This window comes from Lagopus leucura, unplaced genomic scaffold (genome assembly GCF_019238085.1).
Source record: "Lagopus leucura isolate 7727_CA_CO unplaced genomic scaffold, USGS_WTPT01 Super-Scaffold_100004, whole genome shotgun sequence".
Classification (NCBI taxonomy): Eukaryota; Metazoa; Chordata; class Aves; order Galliformes; family Phasianidae; genus Lagopus; species Lagopus leucura.
The window spans coordinates 42398918-42418296 of NW_024962264.1; the positions used below are offsets into that span (position 1 = coordinate 42398918).

At 40.8% G+C, this 19379-nt stretch overlaps 1 protein-coding gene across 5 annotated transcripts in view; it reads left to right on the top strand.

The window, feature by feature from the left end:
- MTUS1 (microtubule associated scaffold protein 1) overlaps nt 1-19379 on the top strand; it is a 111630-nt gene that overhangs the window by 13712 nt on the left and 78539 nt on the right. For all 5 annotated transcript variants that reach the window (XM_042870487.1, XM_042870486.1, XM_042870489.1 and 2 more), the window contains exon 2: nt 15346-17573. In XM_042870487.1, the coding sequence (XP_042726421.1) occupies nt 15519-17573 (2055 nt within the window). In that variant the 5' untranslated portion in view covers nt 15346-15518. The remainder of the gene's footprint in view (nt 1-15345; nt 17574-19379) is intronic.

Genomic DNA, 19379 nt, shown 5'->3' on the forward strand with positions numbered 1-19379 from the left:
TTCTTTTCTTTTCTTTTCTTTTCTTTTCTTTTCTTTTCTTTTCTTTTTCCTCCTTTCAATGCTGAATTAATTGAAAAAGCTACATTAAATAGGTGTAACAGCAAATTATACACTTGTAGGGTAAGTCTGTGATGTGGTGAAATTCAGCAGAGGAAAGTCTTCAGCTGAGTTTTTGGAAGTGGCACGTTCTTTTTTTTCCTTGCCTGTAGCAGACAAGGATAAGCGACTGCGGTTTGTGTCACTTAAAACAGGTGAGGGAAAGCTGTTAGTTCTGTTAGGGCAAAACTGAATAAGGACTTATGTGTTGCAATATGATGTTTCCAAACAACTGTTCTTTCCTTGGGCTGACTTCAGGACGGCTAAAATAAAATTTGTCCAAGCTGCTCTGCAGGCTGTTTCATGTGGAACTGTCTCCTGGAGTAGCTGTTTGCTGTAACCTGTGGTGTGTGGTGAGGGACGCTGTGGGAAACGTTTGCGTGACTGCATGTGTTTCTCCTGGAGACTCGGAGCGTGGGGCAGTGCTTCCCCATCCTGCCTGTTCAACTTTAATCTGCTCTTGAGATAACAAACATAGTGCTACATTAGGTAATTCTTTGACCTTCAGATTTCTGGAGTTTAATGCTTTCCTTGCCCCTCCTGCTCCTCCACCCACCCACCTATCACTGTGTTTCCTGGTGTTCTGGCTCATCAGGTTTTCCAGAAGTCACTAAGTAACAGAAGGGGAAGTTTGGCATGTCCATCTGCCTTTTGCTCCGCTCCTAGCCAGGCAAACTGGTTGCTTGCTCTGCTGTGCAACACTCCTGTCCCTCACTGTAAGCGTGGCATAAAGTGGCAGAGTGTGTGTCTCCGCAAATATCACCTGCCTGGTCTGTGACATCCTCATCAAACCTGCTCTAGGATGTGCTGCTAGCACACAGCAAGCTTTTGATAAATTGCTGGCAGAGTCAAAGGAAAATTCTTTAGCTGGAGCCTATTATTGCTGCATGGCTGAATTGATCTTTGACAGCTGAAATCTCTTGGGAGAGTTCTGGAAAGTCCAGCTTCTATGTTTTGTTTTCCTTTTTTTTTTTCCTTGGTCTTACTGTTTGCTTGCCTTCTGATGTACGCCACTGAGGAAAGTTTCTGATGACTCAGTCTCAAGTCATCTCTCTTAAAATGCTTGGGCCTTGTCTTCAGTAAGTTGTGCTGTTCCTTTCTTTCCTCTATTGTAGCCTTACTACAAGATGCTACTGTATTCCAAATAACTTTCCTAATGCGTTAATTGGAAGTTGCTAATTCTATAAATACAGAAGCATACTTTTATATATGGCTCTTAACTGTTTATTGTTTGCTACTGAGTGGGTAGTAAGATTACTGGTACTTTCTGAATCTTTGTGCTTAAATGTACTCCAAAATAAGCCTTTTGGTTACAAAAATTATTTAGAAGCTGATGGCCTTAGTGAGGGAGGTTTGGTAAGTTATATCAAATGGTAATCGCATACTGTCATTGATTTAATGTTCCCCTGATGTTTTAAATTTAACAGCTAAAACAGAGGTATTAGTGGCTTCCACAATTAATGCTTAAACCATGCCAGGCTTCGGGAGAAATGCCAAAAAAAACTCATGCAAGTAGTTTCCATATGTTGCTGACACATTATTTCCTGGATGGCTGGTTGATGTGTTGGCAAAACAAGTAAAATGTGCCATTTTCAGTTAAAGTTTGGGAAGAACAATCAAGTCACAGCTCTTAAAGTAGAGACTCTGAGATAATAATAGGGCTCCAGCTTGTCATTGCAATTTTGTATTCTGATCTTTGATCTGTGATCTTTGTTGCTTGTTAAAGCATTTTTTTTCCTGTCCGTTGCTATCTTTAGCTAAAATACTGAAATAGGAGCTATTGGTATTTGTGATTTATAAATAGAAGGAAAGATCAATTGAACTTCTAAAGGTGGTAAAGAAAATGTAGTAAGTTTATCCATAGGGGAGGGAGACTATACCAAAAATGGGGACAAGAAATAATCCAAAAGGTATTTAACTATTTAAAGAACACAGTGACTTTAATGTATTATCAAACTGTAATCAGTGCTCTGTTCTAAGAGCTGGACTCTAGGCAGGACTAACTAACCTACAAACAAGCATCCAGTGCTTGAAAATAAAGCCAACAGGAGGCATGGGCAAGCTGGTGGCAGATTAAAAAGCCCCAGTTCAGGTGCCAGTGCTCTGCTTTGGTACTGTTCTCCACTGGTGATTCTGGGGATTTTGGTCAAACAGATAGCCATGACTTAACCTTTACTTTTACCTTCGCTGTAACCTCTACTTTTAGCTTCTCTGTGTTGTGTGCATTCTTTCAGTTGTTTCTTTTTGCATTGTTTTTTAACCTTTCTTCCTGAAACAGTTATGCAGGAGGAAAGACTGGATGTGGCAGTCAGATAAGGTTAGAAATTCCTTTTAACAAAATCTTAGAGGCAACTTTTGCAGGGTTGTTGTGCAAGAGTAACATCTTAAAATTACAATTACTTAGGTTGCCTAATATATTTATTCTCAAAACGTTATTTTCTCTGTCCCCCAGTCTTACTCTGAAATGGCAGAGGAGGAAGGGTGACAAAGTACTGTGACAAAGAGGCTGGAGAGTCTCCTTCTCTGGAGATACTCAGAACCCACCTAGATACTTTCATGTGTGGTGTACTTCTGGGATGCTGCTTTAGCAAGGAGAGAGGTTGGACTGAATGATCTCCAGGGGTCCCTTCCAGCCTCTACACTTCTGTGATTCTGTGAAGAGATGAATTATTATTATTTTTTTTTTTTAGTTTTTATGCATGTATTTGTATCCCTCCAATCTTTACCTCTGGCTTTCTGCTGCTGTAGAGTAGGACTGGTAACACAACTTTTTCCTAGGCTTTTTATTTTATTAATGGAGAAAACTTTATCACAGCTGGCTAATGTGCTGCTGAACTGCTCCTTTCCTCAGCAAATGGGAGTGAAAGAGAGCAGCTTGTGAGACCTGTGGTTGGTGGGCACTGCTAGATTTCTTCCCCTTATCATGATTTAAATGAGCATGGGATCTGAAGTGACTGCATGGTACTGACTGCTACCCAGCAATTGGCTTTGATTCATGGAAGAAAAAAGCACTTGCATGGTCCTTGCACACCTTGTGCCTTTCCAGAAGGCCAACCCTGCCTCAAATCAGGCTATGGTAATGCGTTCAGGTGCTTGAAAAGCAAGTGTGCTCCTGTGTCTTCCAGCCTAGGCTCCCAGGCCTGCAGTTGTGAATTGGCTCTGTGCTTTGGCATGAGGCTTTTAGTTGGTGTAAGCAGGTGGTGTGTATTTGCATGTGTTCTGTGTAGGAAATTGTTGCTGCCACTCAAGCACATAACTGGTATCTAAATGTTTGCAAGCACCTTCTGGCTGGAGAAGGAAGTAGTGGCTGGTATTTCTCTGTATATATTCTCTCTAAATAAGCATGACAGCACTGACATCTTGTTTCTTTCTGAAAATGGTAGGTATTAAGCAGAAAGTGGTCTTGTGACTCTCATACACTGTTTAGGTTTTTTGTTTTTTTTTTTTTCTAACAGTCATCTCTGCAGCTGTGCTCTGAGTAACTTTTTCACAAAACATCTGAACTTACCTTCCGAAGTGAACTGAAGCTTTAATAGGACTTGAGCCAGTTCCTGAGGCATAACTGAAGAAACTACTCAGTGAACCAGTTTGTAGATAGTTGTAAAATTTTTTACAGTGTTGGAATATTAAAATAGGACTATAATCTGGCAGGCAAGTCTGGATAGGAACTGAAATTTGTAGTGGTGTTTTTCCTTTTTCCCACATTTTTCTCCTTGTGCTACTGCAGCTGCACTCTTTGTCTCTGCTACTGCCACACCTGGGCAGGCAACTCTGGTTCCCCCAGCTGCATTTGTGCAGCTGCTGAGGTACATCCTTAGGTTCTGAGGAGTGTTGCTTTCCAGCTGTTGCTGGCCCTGTGCATCCTAGCAGCAAGGTGGAATGGCACAAGGGGGCTGTCAGATCTCTGTGGCTCATGTGATGTAAGATGCGAGAAGTTGGCAGCCTCTATTTGAGACAGGTCTGGCGGTGAGATCCAAGGAATGTTCTCCAAGCTGGCATTTGGTTCCCCTCCAATACTGAATATTTTGAATGTATTGACCTTCAGGGTATGTGCAAGATGAATCTCTCCAGGCCATGAGAGATTCTATGCAAGTGTGGGCTCTTGTTTAGGGGGGTGTTGATCCTCATGGTTGCTTGTCCTTCAGTTTCAGTTAACCAAGTCCAAGTCAGGCTGTGCTGTGACATTGTTTGCTGGAAATAGAAGCACTTCTTCTGTAGTCAGCTCGGGAGTCTCTTTACTTACTGATCTCTGATTTGTGTACAGATACTAGAATTGATGTTTAACCTAGCAGGAATCTTACCAAATAGATTAGAGCTGCTCCAAAAGTAATGCTTCATATTTTATTATGGTGACCCACAACGTCGGGGTTGGATGTTGGTGATATGGAAGTAGAGATTGAACCTTCCTGCCAGTGTTGCAATAAATTTTGTTGCCGTGTGATTGAGAGCAGCAGAGAGGCACTCTTAACAACATGACGTCTGACACAGAATTGCGTATAGTTCAAAGGTGTGGAACCAAATTCCTGTATGCAGAAAAAATCACACCCGCTGACATTCACTTCTGAATGTTTCTGGAGACCAAACAGTGGGTGTGAGCACAGTAAGGCAGTGAGAGGTGCATTTCAGCAGTGGAGATAGTAACAGTAGGCCACCTCTGCAGGTGCAGATTTTTATGAGCATGGCATGAAGGTTCATTGCTGGTGAAAATGCATAGCTACTGGTGGTGACTGTGTTGAAAAATAGAGTTTTGTTGCTGAGAATTTGCCAGTAACTAGTGTTAATGTGCTCTTTGTATCTGTTGTAGTTTCCATTTAAATAAATAGGAGGTATTACTTCTAGAGTGATACATGCAGTTGATGTTACTTGCAGAAGTAGTATCTCATAGTTCTGTACAAGAACTGGTATATTCTATGTGTAGAATGTAAATGAGTTACCCGTTTGTCTCAAAGGATAAGACAGATACAAGCATCTAATTCATCAATCATCCTGCAAGTAACCTGAATCTGTGGCTGTGATTAGACTTGAGGTTTCTTCGTCAAAGACCTTAAATATATTTTTCCATTGTATATTTCTTATGAAGAAACATTCAAGCACCTGACATATAAGTAAACCTGAATACTGAGGTTTGCTGTTTTTCTTCTGCTTATGGAAGCTGATGCTAAGCAGGCTTGTTAAAATAAGCAGAAATAGATAAACAAAAAGAAAACAAAGAAACAAATAACAACAGAAAAAAAATGCCTCTGTAAATTCTTGGTCCTAATAGGCACACAAACTTGGAATTCAGAGATGTGAAGGTAGAAATACAAACTAGATTCTGTGCAACTGTTTAAATAGATGTGGGTGATAAACTGCTAAAAATTAAAACTTTAGAAACTGGGAACTTAAGCAAGCAGTTGATCTTGGTTATGGTTTGGATGAGGACAATACTGTGTAAAACAATTCAGGAGATTTTAGCACAGCTTAATATAATGAAGATGATTAGTTCTACCTTTCACATCTGATGGTCTCTATAATAGTGATAGTGAAGAAGGTGAATAAAGTACTTGATCTAACTGTGTATTAAGGTGGAAGACTTGTCTGACTGACAACTTAATTTTTAGAGAGAATTAAGATTTTTCTCTTTTTTGCTTTTAAAAAAAACATAGGCTAGCTGGGGATTTTTCTTTTTTTTTTTTTTTTTTAAGATCATTATCTGTAGTCAGAAGCAAAGGACCCATGCTACTGGTCAGTTTTTGATATGGACAATCAGAGAAGTGGAAATAATTTCTGAACACTAAAGGTTGTCCCCGTTGCGTGCCCCAGTGCCCTTCTTGCTTGCAGCCTACCTTGCTTTGAGGAAGAACTTACTTGCAGATACAAGAAATCCAGCCCAGGAAAGCTTAGGGCACCCAGCTGTTCTTATATCTACTTGACAGGCAGGTATTGCTCAGTAGTTTTTCAAAAGACTTTTTGAACAGTACAGTCACACATACTCCTTTGCAACTCTGAAGTCTTGGATATAGTTTTCCAGAAAATTAATTGCCTGAATTCCAAATGGCAGTTTGTTCCATCCTTGCTTCTTGTGAGGCAGTTTTCATTGGAGAAGGCTCCTAGTGCAGCATTAATTGCTTACAGTTGATATTTGTGAGCAGTATTATACCCAAACGACTTGTAAAAGCACCTCTGCTATGTGCAACTTGGCTCGCAGAAAATAAAACCCCAGTGGTGTATTTGAAGGAATAAATATCAAGGTAGAAACTGCCCTCTGTTCTGGGGAAGTCCTCAAATACCTGGTGTAGGAGGAACAGAGCACTCCTGAAATTAGAGAGATGGAAAATGGGAGCACCAGGGAGTTGAGGTCTCTTTTGAATTCTTTAGCTCAACTTTTTTTCTCTTTCAGGATTCTGCAATTAGGGTGATGTATTTTCCTACCAGGAGAAGCTTCATGACTTTTCCCCATATTTATTTTCTTGGATTACTCAGCTCTGGGTACGTGTCTGTGGTTTGGGGTTTCTCTATTTTGTTTTTTTTCCCCTGCCTAGGCAGTTCCTCTGAGTTCAGAATTATGCAGTATGCTGGGATCTCTTTTACCAGAGTACTTATGTCAACAAGATGTGCATTTAGTATCCTAACAGAGCTGGAAATGAGTTGGTATACCATGAATTCATGGGTTTCTAGATGGATATCTAGAAATGGCAACATCATTGGTAGGCTTTGGCAAACTTCATACTTGCAGATAACATAATTTTGTCCTGTGAATTTAAACTTACTGACATAATTTTGAGAAAGTTTATCGGTGCTCATGGGACAGTATTCAGTTGTGCAAGGTCAGTTTATATAAGTACCTTAGGAATTTTTTTCAGACTTTCTTTCCTCATTCTCACAAAAAAATACGCTGTAACAAATTTGGCTATGAAAATTGTTGTATTTTGTCTTTAAGCTGAAATCTAGGAGGCAGAGTTGCCTCCTAACAAATGGAGTCGGGTGGTAAAATCAATACTAAAAGTGTACTGGATGAGATCAGTGTCCTTTAAATAATCACACTGCTATTGCTGTTTGTATGTAATTCAGGCTGTCTTTCATCAGGTTCGTAAAACTGGTGAAGTCAAAGCTAATAAGGGTTAAATGTGAGACCAGCAGTACTGCAGACTGAATAGTTTAAGCAGGGCACCAAGTTCAAGATGCTTCAGAGAGTGGATTTGTGCATACCAGTGGATCATCAGATGGAGGGGGAGAAGTTAATGTGGGATCAACCCTTTCAAAAAGGACAGGGTTGACATCCCAAAAAGCCAATCAGCCAGCCAAAGGATGCATAAGGCAGTTTTTGCCTGTTCAGCATTCAGTGCTGCTAGGCTGTCAGTTATTCTAGGGTTATGGCCTAGTTTTAGTACAAAAGAAGAGTGCAGCTGTAAAATGAATAATTAGGGTTCCTTGGTAGCATAGCAGCAGCACCTTGCCAGCATCTCCTGCGGACTTGGGAGCAGCAGGTATGGATGTGCACCAGGCCTGCAGCACTGATTCTGGTCAGGCTTAAGCTAAAATGAAAGCTGATGATCTGGGCCATGTAAAGCTGTAGTTCCAGGGTGTCTGTAGAGGTCTGCTTGTACCTTTTCTCTTGCAGAGCCTGGTTTTATCTTTGCTCATCTGCGAAGCTGTCAAGTCAGCTAAATAGCTGAATGGGGAGAACTGCTTCAGAGGTTAGCACTTGGAAGCTGAAACACTTCTTCAGCTCTCCTGTGGAAGTGTAGAGATTTGGCTGTAACACAGAACAAAATGAAAGCTATAGTAAGCGGCATTTGTATTTGATCCTAAGTTTAAGCAAGTTTTATAATAATGGATTTACACAACATGCGTCTTAGCATGTTATAATTTACTGAGATTGTAGCACTACTGAGGGGTCTCTGAAGGACTGATGGGACAAGCTGTAGGTAGGGGTGATTCCCGCTGATGCCCAGCGCGTGCAGGGCCCTCTGCAGCAGCGCACAGCTCCGCACTGCCGTGGAGCCCGCTCCCTGCAGCTACGGGCTTCGCAGCCCGCTAGTCTGAATCCAGCCCACATTGCGTGGGTGAGACAAACAGCCCCATCCTGGCAGCCTGCCCCGGGAGCGCAGTTTTCCCTTCTCCCCACCTGACCCAGGAGTGCCAGAGCTGCGGGCAGCGGCGGTGAGACTGCACCCCCTCCCCCTGCCTACGTGTTGCATCAATTGAGCTGTTTTCTCCGAGCTGCTCTGCAAAGCTGGTGTGGCATTTTTCTTGTTTAATTCCTCTACCCTACAGAGGTAGAGCACTGTGCTTTGCTCTGCAGGGCCAGGTCTTGTATGGATTTAATCTTTGGTCTGAGACCAAAAGATAAACAAGAAATCTACAAAAGAGTTAAAATATGAAAACAAAACTCAAGCAGCAGAACTGATCTCATTGTGAGAAAGTTTCCTCTGTAGGGAACATAATTTTTTTATTTTTTTTTTTTAAGATATAAAAACAATGCATTAGATTTGTTTATTTTTCCTCTCTCTTCAGACTAGAGGGTTGGGAACAACAATTGTGAGGTGCCCAGTTACTCCAAATGCCAGCTGGGCAAGGTTGCAGGTGAAAAAACAGTTAAGTTGCTAAGATTGATAGAGTTTATAGTAGCATCCAGCTACTATATTTCTGAAAATCTGCAGCAACCACTACACCTTGAGGATTTCTAGTCATTGCATTGGAATTGTTTCCTATTTGGCTGCAAAAATGTTATTTCTGTTAACCTATTTCTTGAAGTTTTATTGGATTTTGTTCACTTGGGTGTAATTAATAGCCTTGAATATTATAAAATGCATAGGAACGACTGTGCTTCAACTGGCAAATAATAGCATTTTCAGAATTAAAATCTGCTGTGATACTACTGCTGTGCAAGAGTGTGTTCCTGACTCGGTGGTACAATTTCTTACAGAATATGTGAAACCTCCCCTTAGCTGGCTGTAGTCTTCTCTGAATGAGTGCCCACTCCTGCACAGCAGGCATCTTTGTGTCTGCAAAAACTGGGAGCTGATTAAACTTCTGACCTGGCTAACTTGGGAAATCATAAGCATCTTGATGAATAATCTGCACTGCAAAAGGATACCGTGACAAGGATGCTGCTATTTCAGTTATTAGGGAATGTATTGATCAGCTTTATTCAGATAATTAATTGGGTTATAGATTTGTTACACAGAATAATCCTCTAGAGCTAAATAGTACTTTTGGGTTTACTGTATCTTACTTCACTACAGATTACACTGGAAGTGTTCCAAGTGCTCAGTAAACTAGTTCACACTGTGTATTGTTAAATATAGCCAGCTGCTGAACTGGCTCCCAGCTTTAGGTGAAGATCTGAAAGGACACAAGAACAGGAGCTCATCAGTTTTGTTGTGGCCTCAGCTGTCACATTTTAATGACACAATCTTACTACTTGCCAGAATACTGGTGATGTCCGTTAAATGTTGGGCAGTGTTTACACCAAACCCATGGGCACAGGCACAGATGCTATGTAAAATAATTCAGAAGCATGAAAAATTTCAAGTCAGCATTGTACCCTAATGTAGTTTCAGTGTATGGTGCCTAGTGCATTGTGGTGTATTTGGCATTAGAACTTAATTTTAAAAGGCGAATGTTTAGTGTAGGAGTTATTTCAGTGGTAATGGTTAAAGCCATCTCTGCTCTGACTTGCTGAGCATGTCAATCATGACTCACTGTTAGGAGGCAAGAATTATTTTCTTTTCTCCGGAGTTATGCCTGGTATTTCAGCCACCACCTTTGCAGCCTGGTGTTGTTGCTCTTGCAGAGAGCTTCTGCCTTTTTTTAGTTGCTGCTTTATGAAGGCTGTGTCCTTCTCAGCCAAGAGGAGACTAGCAGTGAACAGAAAGTCTGCTTAGTCAGAAATCTGTAGACTTGTGGATTGTATTTTCTGTACATATATATATATATATATATTTGTGTGTGTGTATATGCACAAAAAAAAATATACATTTTAAGAAACGCACAGCAACACCCTGTATTCTTTCCCCTGCTTCTGAATTTGTGGTGAAAATCCCAGGTGTAGTAGCTGTTCTGTACTGGTGCCCTGTACCTGCTTCTGTATAGAGTTTAATGGCAGAAATGGAGAAATCAGCAGTTTATCCAGGATGCAGGTGTTAGACTAAGTGAGCAGTATATGTAACCACATGTAGTCAAATAAGTTGGAACACTGAGTTGGGGTTGGTGAACATCAGTCCAATCTGTGCTCAGCTGTTCAATCAGATTTGTCAACAAGTAGGACTTGGACCTTGATCTGCTAAGGGAGTGCCAGAACAATGAATGCGTATTGTCTTAAGTTCTAGCTTCCTGCTTTCATTTTGACCTGAAACTTTATCCTTGATTGTACGGGAGCTGACTTAAAAACAACAAACAAACAAACAAACAAACCACCTCACTGAAAATCCAGGAACATTTCATTGAAAAGTTAACTAATTTAACCGGAAGGAAAAGCTTCATCATTCTTGGAAATTGTTGAAGAGGGGCAGACTGAATATTGATCTCATGGAAAACTGTGCAGTGGCTTTGTTTGTGGTAGCAATAGCCTAAAAGCCAAGCCAGTGATAATTCTGAGCACAAGTGATCATGCATTGCAGTTGTGTAGTGCAGCCCCCCCCAAAAAACTCCATGCTTCTAGCCATGAATGTTGTCTTAATGGAGCTGAGAATGAGTGCCTGATTGAGTCCTAGCAATGGAAGCTACCAGAATATTCAAGCGAGAGGCTTGTTGGTATTCTGATCTGCCCATTCCAAGACGTAGCTTTGATTTTGTTTGATCATGCACTTAATCACAACTCATAAAATACATTTGCTTACTTGCACTGCTTTTACAGCTAGGATTTGTCACCGGCCTGTGTGTGCTTATCTCCTACATCTGTGAGTTTCACCTTCCTGCTGCTGTAAAACAGTGTGAGGAAAGGCATGTGAACACACAGAACTTCATGATCAGGTGGCTGTGCTTCCAGATCCTCAAACGTTAGGTTCCAGTTCTAAACACTTCTTTCAAATATCTTTGCAAATATCTTAGCTAAGTAGGAGGAGCACTTGCTTTACTTTTTAAGAAAAGTCACTGGACCGGTCTTCTGAATGCAGAGTTCTCCCAGAACATATTTTAAAATAATTCCCAACTTCTGAGTGTTAATTGTGGCAGTGTAATACAGCTTTTTGCTGAAGTATGGATACTGAAGATGCCTTGAGCATAGCATTCAAGTACAGTGAGCTGCCTGGAGCACTTCCAGGCTGCTTTCCCGCTTGTAGGGGCACACCCTTTTCTTTCAGATCTCTGCTGTGTCCCTTGGTACAGGCTGTGCAAACAGAGCTGGTGGGTTTGAGTAAACATGGTGACTGTGTGGGTGAAAGCATCCAGTTTCAGATGGAACACCAGGAAAAGCGTCATATTGCTGTCAGCCTTTTAAGTGTAATACATTTGAACTGGCTTGCATTCTTGAAGCAGTTTGGGATCTTGCAGCTTGATTTATTTATATTAATTCATATTGTTTTGACTCTTATTTACCCAACACTGAACTAGCAGACACTTGGTGTCTGTCCCCTGTACTTCTATAGCACATGTTCAAACCTTCCCAGGCCAGCAGCACTCCATGTAGATAAATAGAAGCTGCAAGATCTTTGCTCTGAGTCCTACTTCGTATGTTGTAGTGTGTGCTGAATCTGGGGCCACCCGAAGATGGACAGTGCTCTTCTTAGAAGAGTCTGCTTTCCAAGCTGGCTTCCTTTTTTTCCAAAGCATTGCTTCTGTTCCCTTAAGGTTTTATATATCTGTTGTGGAAAGGAAAAGCCTAAGAGGTCTGGTAACTAAATTCAGAGTTCGGTAGTAGTATTTAGTTTAGAGAATTCCCTGACTCTTTCAGTTCATCAGGAGCAATGTATTCTTGGAAAGATGTAGTTTGGAAAGGCAGTTGTTTTGTCTATGGCAGCTCTTAAGTCAGAAGAACTTCTCACCATCTGGAAGCTCATAGACCCAGTTAACATATTTAAGTGCCTACTATTCTTAAGATACAGAATCTTAATTTTTGAGAGCTAACTTTCTATAACAGATTTTGTTATACACTATTTTTAAGCCTTAGGAAGTAGTCTTGTTTTTATGGAAGTTACTTTTAAACTCCAAATGTCTATACAAAGCAGAACCAACCTTGAATCTAGTGTAGTTGATATTGAAAATATTGATTGCTGAAGTGAAAAGCTGCTTTAAAAATAGTTGCATCAATGGTATGTTTTTGTGAATGTTCTCATTATGTGGGAACCTGGACTGAGCAGATTTCTATTAGTACACGTGCACATACTCATATTCGGCTTAAACAATTTCTTGATTTTTCTATTCGGTCTCAAACCTGCTTCTTTTTTTCTTGGGACTTCTTAAGCATTGATGGTATCAAAGTTTAATTCAATGCTCCTGTTTCAAATTTTGACAAATCAGCAATCCATATTAAGCTAAGGTATCATTCTTTAAGTTCTTGAGACCTCAGCTTTGTGAAGTGGCATACTAGAGTTCCCTACTTTTCTATTGTGTGAAAGCGCTTGAAAGAGGTGAGAATGGTCTTTGCATCAGAGCAAATGCTAAATCAAAATGGAACCTCTTAACTTCTTGCTGCATGACTACCTGGGCAAGCTGTATGGTGTGTTATGAGTTAGCCTCCAAACAAGAAGCAACTAGTTTTAATATATCAAAACAACAGTGGAAGCAAAGTTTACAGGCATTTTTCAACAGTTGATTCTGTGATCAACTTAACTGGACGGAAGATTGTTCAGGACAGGTTCTTGCCCAGCCTCAAGGGAAGACTTCTGTGGAAGAACTCTTGAACCTACCTCATGTTTCATAATAGAGAATTGAAAAGGGTACCACTATTGCTCATGCTGCTGTAGGGGTTGAATAACAGTGGGCAGTCAGAGGATCTGGAGCTATTAGAAACTGGGAGAGTTTAAGCAGGGTCTATCTAGTCCAGATTTTTATTCTCAGTGATTTTTGTTTTGGAATTGAGAAAAGGAAGCAGGGAGCGGATTAGTGCCTTATTTTGGTGGCTAATTTTCTTGTTCCACGGTCTTCAAGCATCTACCTCAGATTGAAGGTAAAAAGTCGTGTGTAAAGAAAAGGCTGTGGTCTTTTCTTTCTAGAAGTCTCTCTGCATTTAGTCTGTCATGAGCATACAAACTCATGTAAATCTAGAACAGTCTTACTTGGAGTGCTACTTTTATGCTCAGAACTATTCATGGCCCTAGAGCATGTCTGGAAAAGCTTTACGCTTTTGCTCAGCTGAAAAAGACTTTAAGAATGTAACTATTCATGGTATGTTTGCAGCTAAAGAAAATGAGGTTTATGAGGAAATGCCAGCTTTTTGAATGATAAATTCTTGCTTTTAGTAACTTACCTTTGATGTTATTTATTGCTCTGGCTTTATTTTTACATTTTTTAGGAGTATTTCCCAAAGTGTTTTTTCTTTCCCTTGTTTTCGTTTCTGAAATGGTTTATATACTCTCTGTGTCACCCCTGTAAAGATGGTTGGTAGTACAGTTAAGTATCTCTGTTTTCCTGGAGTTTCAGTTCATTAGGGTTCTGCTACTCACTGTATTGAAGTGCAGTTAAGTCACTTCAGACTTTGATGTATTTCTTATATGAATGTTCATTATTTCATCACTCTTATATGCATAATTCTGATGTTCACGTTCTGCTGTTTTCCTTTCACTGACTTTCAAATACGTCACTTTGTCCATATCCTCATTTAAGGATACCACATTTGTGTTTGCTTTTTAGTTAAAACCCTGATCTGTTTCCCATTGTTTTCAATGCCAGTGTCCTCCTTCTTCCCGTTCTTTGATAGGAGAGCTGGAATATATCGTTACGGGTGTGTGGGAATCATAGAATAGAATCACAGAATCGCAAGGTTGGAAACGACCTGCAAGATCATCTAGTCCAAGCACCCTCCCATTCCCAGTACCACAAGCTACTAAACCATCCTCATCCAGGTGCCTCTTGAACACTGCCAGGGAAAGCAACTCCACCACCTCCCTGGGCAGCCATTCCAGTGCCTGACCACCCTCTGAGAGAAGAAGTTTCTCCTAATGTCCAGCCTAAACCTCCTCTGGTATAACTTCTTGCCATTTCCTCGGGTCCTACTATTTGCCTGGGAGAAGAGGCCAGAGCCTTTTTCACCACAGCCTCCCTTCAGGAAGTTGTAGAGTGCAGTGAGGTCTCCCCTGAGCCTCCTCTTCTCCAGACTGAACAATCCCAGCTCCCTCAGCCGCTCCTCATAAGACTTGTGCTCCAGACCCCTCACCAGTTTCGTTGCCCTTCTCTGGACACGTTCCAGGGCCTCAATGTCTTTCTTGTAGTGAGGGGCCCAAAACTGAACACAGTACTCGAGGTGCGGCCTCACCAGTGCTGAGCACAGGGGGATGATCACCTCCCTGCTCCTGCTGGCCACACTATTTCTAATGCAGGCCAGGATGCCATTGGCCCTCTTGGCCACCTGGGCACACTGTCGGCTCATGTTCAGCCGAGCATCAACCAACACCCCCAGGTCCTTCTCTTCTTCACACTCATCCAACCACTCATCCCCAAGCCTGTAACGCTGCATGGGATTATTGTGGCCAAAGTGCAGGACCTGGCACTTGGCCTTGTTAAACCTCATCCCATTCACCTTGGCCCAGCGATCCAGCTTATCTAGATCCCTCTGCAGGGCTTCCCTACCCTCAGGCAGATCGACACAACCTCCCAACTTGGTGTCATCTGCGAACTTACTCAGGGTACGCTCAATCCCTTCATCTAAGTCATCAATGAAGATATTAAAAAGAATGGCCCCAGCACCGACCCCTGAGGGGCACCACTTGAAAGAGGTCGCCAGCTAGACTTCACTCCACTGACCACCACCCGTTGAGCATGGCCCTCCAGCCAGTTCCTTATCCAATGGAGGGTAAAACAGTCCAAGCCACAGGCAGCCAGTTTCCGTAGAAGGATACTGTGAGAGACCATGTCAAAGGCTTTGCTGAAGTCTAGGTAGACTACATCAACAGCCTTTCCCTCATCTACCAGTCTGGTCACCCAGTCGTAGAAAGAGACTTTATTCAATGTTCAACTCCTCTGTTATTTCCCTGTTCTTCAGTTGGGAAGAGTGGTCAAAGTTTGTCAAAATGGCTGCACTTGATTCAAGTAGAGACCAACTGCTTAAGAATGCTTAATGTTGTAAAATCCTGGTTTGGCTAATCACTTTTCATTTCATTTTAATCCTAGAACTTTTGAATCCTCTTGGAAAGCGCAAAAACAAGAAACTGCTTTTAAATGTCTCTCATACAGCTGAACGTGTTCCAGGGAAAAGCTGTTTATTCTGCAAAATTCAGAAGTCTGCATTCTCTGGGGTTTTAAATAAGTGTAAAATGAAAATTGTTTAAAATTTAGCCTTCAGAATGAATATTGAAAGGTCAGATGACAAAGCGAAGAATGGCTTGAAGTCTTCCTTACTTATAAGGGATGAAAATGGAAATGACTACACATGTGACAAAGCTACGCTTCCTTCAAAGAATTGTGCTGCCAAGTTACATGGTGATTCAACTGACCAAAATATAGTGACTGAGAATGAAGGTGATGCTGTTCTTGAAGATAAGAGTGACTTTGGAAGTATTCTTTTAAAGCAGCAGTGTATTGAAGCATTTCATCTGCCAAGGGTGCCTGCTAAATACAACTGCCAAGGAGGAATTCTCTTAGGAGATAAAGATAATGTATGCAACTCTTCTCTGACTGAGCAGACTAGTGTATATCCTTTGAATTGTGACTTGAAAGAAACAACAAACTTCCTGAAAGGTAATGTGGCTGTGACAAAAATGCAAGCTCAAACTACTGAACAATCAATGCCTTACAGTCAGACTGAAGCAAACTGTGTGCTACCGCATCCTGCTTCAGAGCAGTGCACACAGTCCATGATAGAAAACAGGGTACACTGTCACCAGAGCACATTTGATGTTACTAACATTGTAAGTGGAACAGTGGAAACTGATCAAAATGATATGCATCTGGGGGAAATGCTAATCCCTTATGATGAAGGAGATAAGGAAGAGAAATTGGGTGCAGAAAAAACACCAAATTTGTCTTTTACGGTAGTGGCTTCAGGAAGCCTAGAGGCCTCTGCTGATTTTGAAGTATGTTATCCTGCCTCTGCAGGTGTTAAACTCGGTATAGAAAATACTAGTAACATTGACAGAGAACAATTGGAAACAGCAGCACAGTCTGAAAAACAAGCTGCTAGATGTATTAATCCTCATGAACAAGCTGAATTATCACCATACATCTTCACTTGTGAAGATCAGCAAGTAAAAGTCTTTCAGAATACTGCTGATTGTGATGAAACCAGGAATTCCGTTGGTCAGACATGTATGGATAGTCCTGGAAGTAACATGTACCTTCTACCAGTAGAAAACATTGGAAAGCAAGTATTGAAGAAAGCCAGTGAACCCTTAACCAAAGAACAAAGCGTCCCTGGAAATGCTGCTTTTCGGTATAAGCACAACACTCCTTTTGTGTCTGAAGTGCTACCTTGCAGTGTACCAAAACTAAAGAGAACAGTTAAACCGGAACTGAAATGTGAAGCGACTTTTTTGGTCTTCAGTCCTGTGGCTAGTGAAAGCGATACTGCTCTATTTACTTCAACTCCTAAAGAGCGAACAAAACCCATAACTTTTCCTGTTCCATCTGTGACAGAACTTGGAGACAAGTCTTCTAAACTAAGACCAAACAAGATGCTTGTAGGAGAGCATAACCGAAGGCCTTCACTTAAAACTAGTTCAGGTCAAATTGCGGGAAGAACAGTGGGCAGATCGCCTATTGTGTCATCAATAACCAAATCAAGGAAATGCGAGATTGTTAATTTTCCCAAACCTAATTTCAAAAACGTGAAGCCAAAGGTAATGTCTAGGCCTGTACTCCAGTCAAAAGAGAGCGAGCCCTTAAGACAGTCTCCTCAATCACCAAAAAAATCAACCACCTCCTCATCCTCACTAGTTGCTTCCCCCAGGCAACTGTCCCCTTCTGTAAAAGTGCTGAAAAAGAAAACAGATTTAGCTAAAGATATGAAAGTGGAACTGCCTGTGAATAAGCCCCATAAGCTGCATCTTAAGAAACACCTCTTTGCTAGCCAAGTAGTGCACGCCACAACACATCCTAGAACCGTTTCCCACAGGACTTCAAAGACACCTGCGCTGAAGCAGAATCTGGAAGACACTGGTGAAGTGAGTGCTACCAATTCAGTGTGCTCTTTGGCTGTTGCTGTGCTTCCAACGTGTGGAGAAGACTCAAAAGAGATGCTGAATGATGAGATGGACACTTCAGACTCCTTAGTGCAGCCCTGTGCTCAAAACATCTGTCCAAACAGAAGTGAAAAAGAGCAAAACTGCAACATGGGAATTCTGGAAGCGCCGCTGTTAAAAGATGTGGCAAATGAAACATTTGTCCTGCACTCAGTTCCTGTGGTAAGCTTTTTTCCTTGACTTAATTAAATATTTTGTGCACTTGAAGAACGGGGCTTCTGTACTGCACAGTGGAATGGGTTTTGGATGGCAACTGTGGAATGGGTTTTGTGTCTACAAAAGTAGTTGTAACATTGATTTCTGGGGTGCAGTCTCTTCCTACCAAAAGGAGAGAAAAATAAAAAAAAAAAAATTGCAAACTCTTTGAACTTCAGAGTAAGCAATTAGCACTTGACCTCAAGTGCTTTTTACTGTTGTCAACCTTCATCTTATTCTGTGGTTTAAATTTTTTTGCGAATCTTTTTTAAGTTCAATATAGTGAGGATTCTATTATTCTAACAGAAACACATGCATCTTAATACAGTCTAACTAGCAAAACTGTATATTGCCACTTGTTAAGATTTTGCAATCTGCTGTAGGGAACCATGCTTCAGCATGGGGGTTGGGCTTGATGATCTCTAAAGGTTCTTTCCAAGCACCACAATTCTGTGATTCTGTGATTTTTAAAAATGTAACTTTAATGTGCACATTATCAGTACAATTTTAGTGATACTGTAATTTTGAGTATTTTATCTTAAAGATGAACTTCTGTTTTCAATAATCTTTTTTCTTTCAAAACATAATTTAGTTCTAAAACATAGTTTTTAATTTTTTTTTCATAGAAATGTTAAACGTATCTTAACAAGTAAAGCAAAATTTTCAGACCAGCAATTTGGTGAAACACTTCTAACTTATTAGTTTAACTGTCTACTTTGAATAGTTTGTGAGTTCTTTTATTTGAAGTAAAAATGGAACTCATTAGAATAGTTAAGAGTAGCTAGGAATTATGCTTTATGCAGATGACACATACCTTTTTCTGGGAGGGTAAGCCAACTGGAAGGTACAAACTTCCTGGCTGGAAGGTATGCATGCATGATGGATTGGAAAAAATTGTTGGACTAGTCAGCTACCTGTCAGGAGAAACATGTTGCTTTCACATACGCTGAAAGAGGTTTCACAGAAAAGGAACAGTGGGAAAGAAGGAAAGAGCTTCAGGGCTGAGTAAATCTTAGTTTACTCAGTGAAATGGAGGCAGTGTACTTAATAATGAAGCCTGGAGTTGTCTGAATTTTTGTTAGTCTTCACTGCTTCGATAGGAAAAAAAGCTTCACTAAAACTCAGTATAAGGAATGTACTGTAGGTAGAATGGAAGCAGCTGTCCATTTCTGAAGCATTACAGAAGAAATTAATAACATGAACTTTCTAATTTTGAAGTATTTTAAAGTTTGTATGCTACATTACCCACTACTTTCAGAATCACAGATTGAAGAGAATGCTTTCAATTCAACCAGTTCAGAGATGGAAGCCTTTGCAATACTAATTATTCTGCTGAGACTCAGTAACTCCATAGAGCAAATAATCTAAAACGCTCAGTAATCAGCTAGATTGAACTTTGTACATTTTCTTCTGTAAGGTGCAGATTAATTTCTGAAAATGGGGATTGTAATCAAAAGTGGAAAGTGCATAGTATATCCAAATTATTGCTTATTGCATTGAATCACAAAAAAACTACAAGGACATCTGTATGTGCTCATAGGCTTACATCTGTAAGCATGGTTTTTCAGCATGAATAGTCATGAACAAGTGCATATATGAGCTAGAACAATAGTTCTGTATAAAAGATAAAGCGCTACCTATGAACTGGTTATTTTAAATCTGTCTCAGGTACATTCTTAAATTCCTCAGTGTGGGAAGGTTTACTTGTTTCTCTGCCACAGTTTAAGACCTGTGCAGGGAAACCTATGACAGTGGCTGTTACGTTTTGGGTAG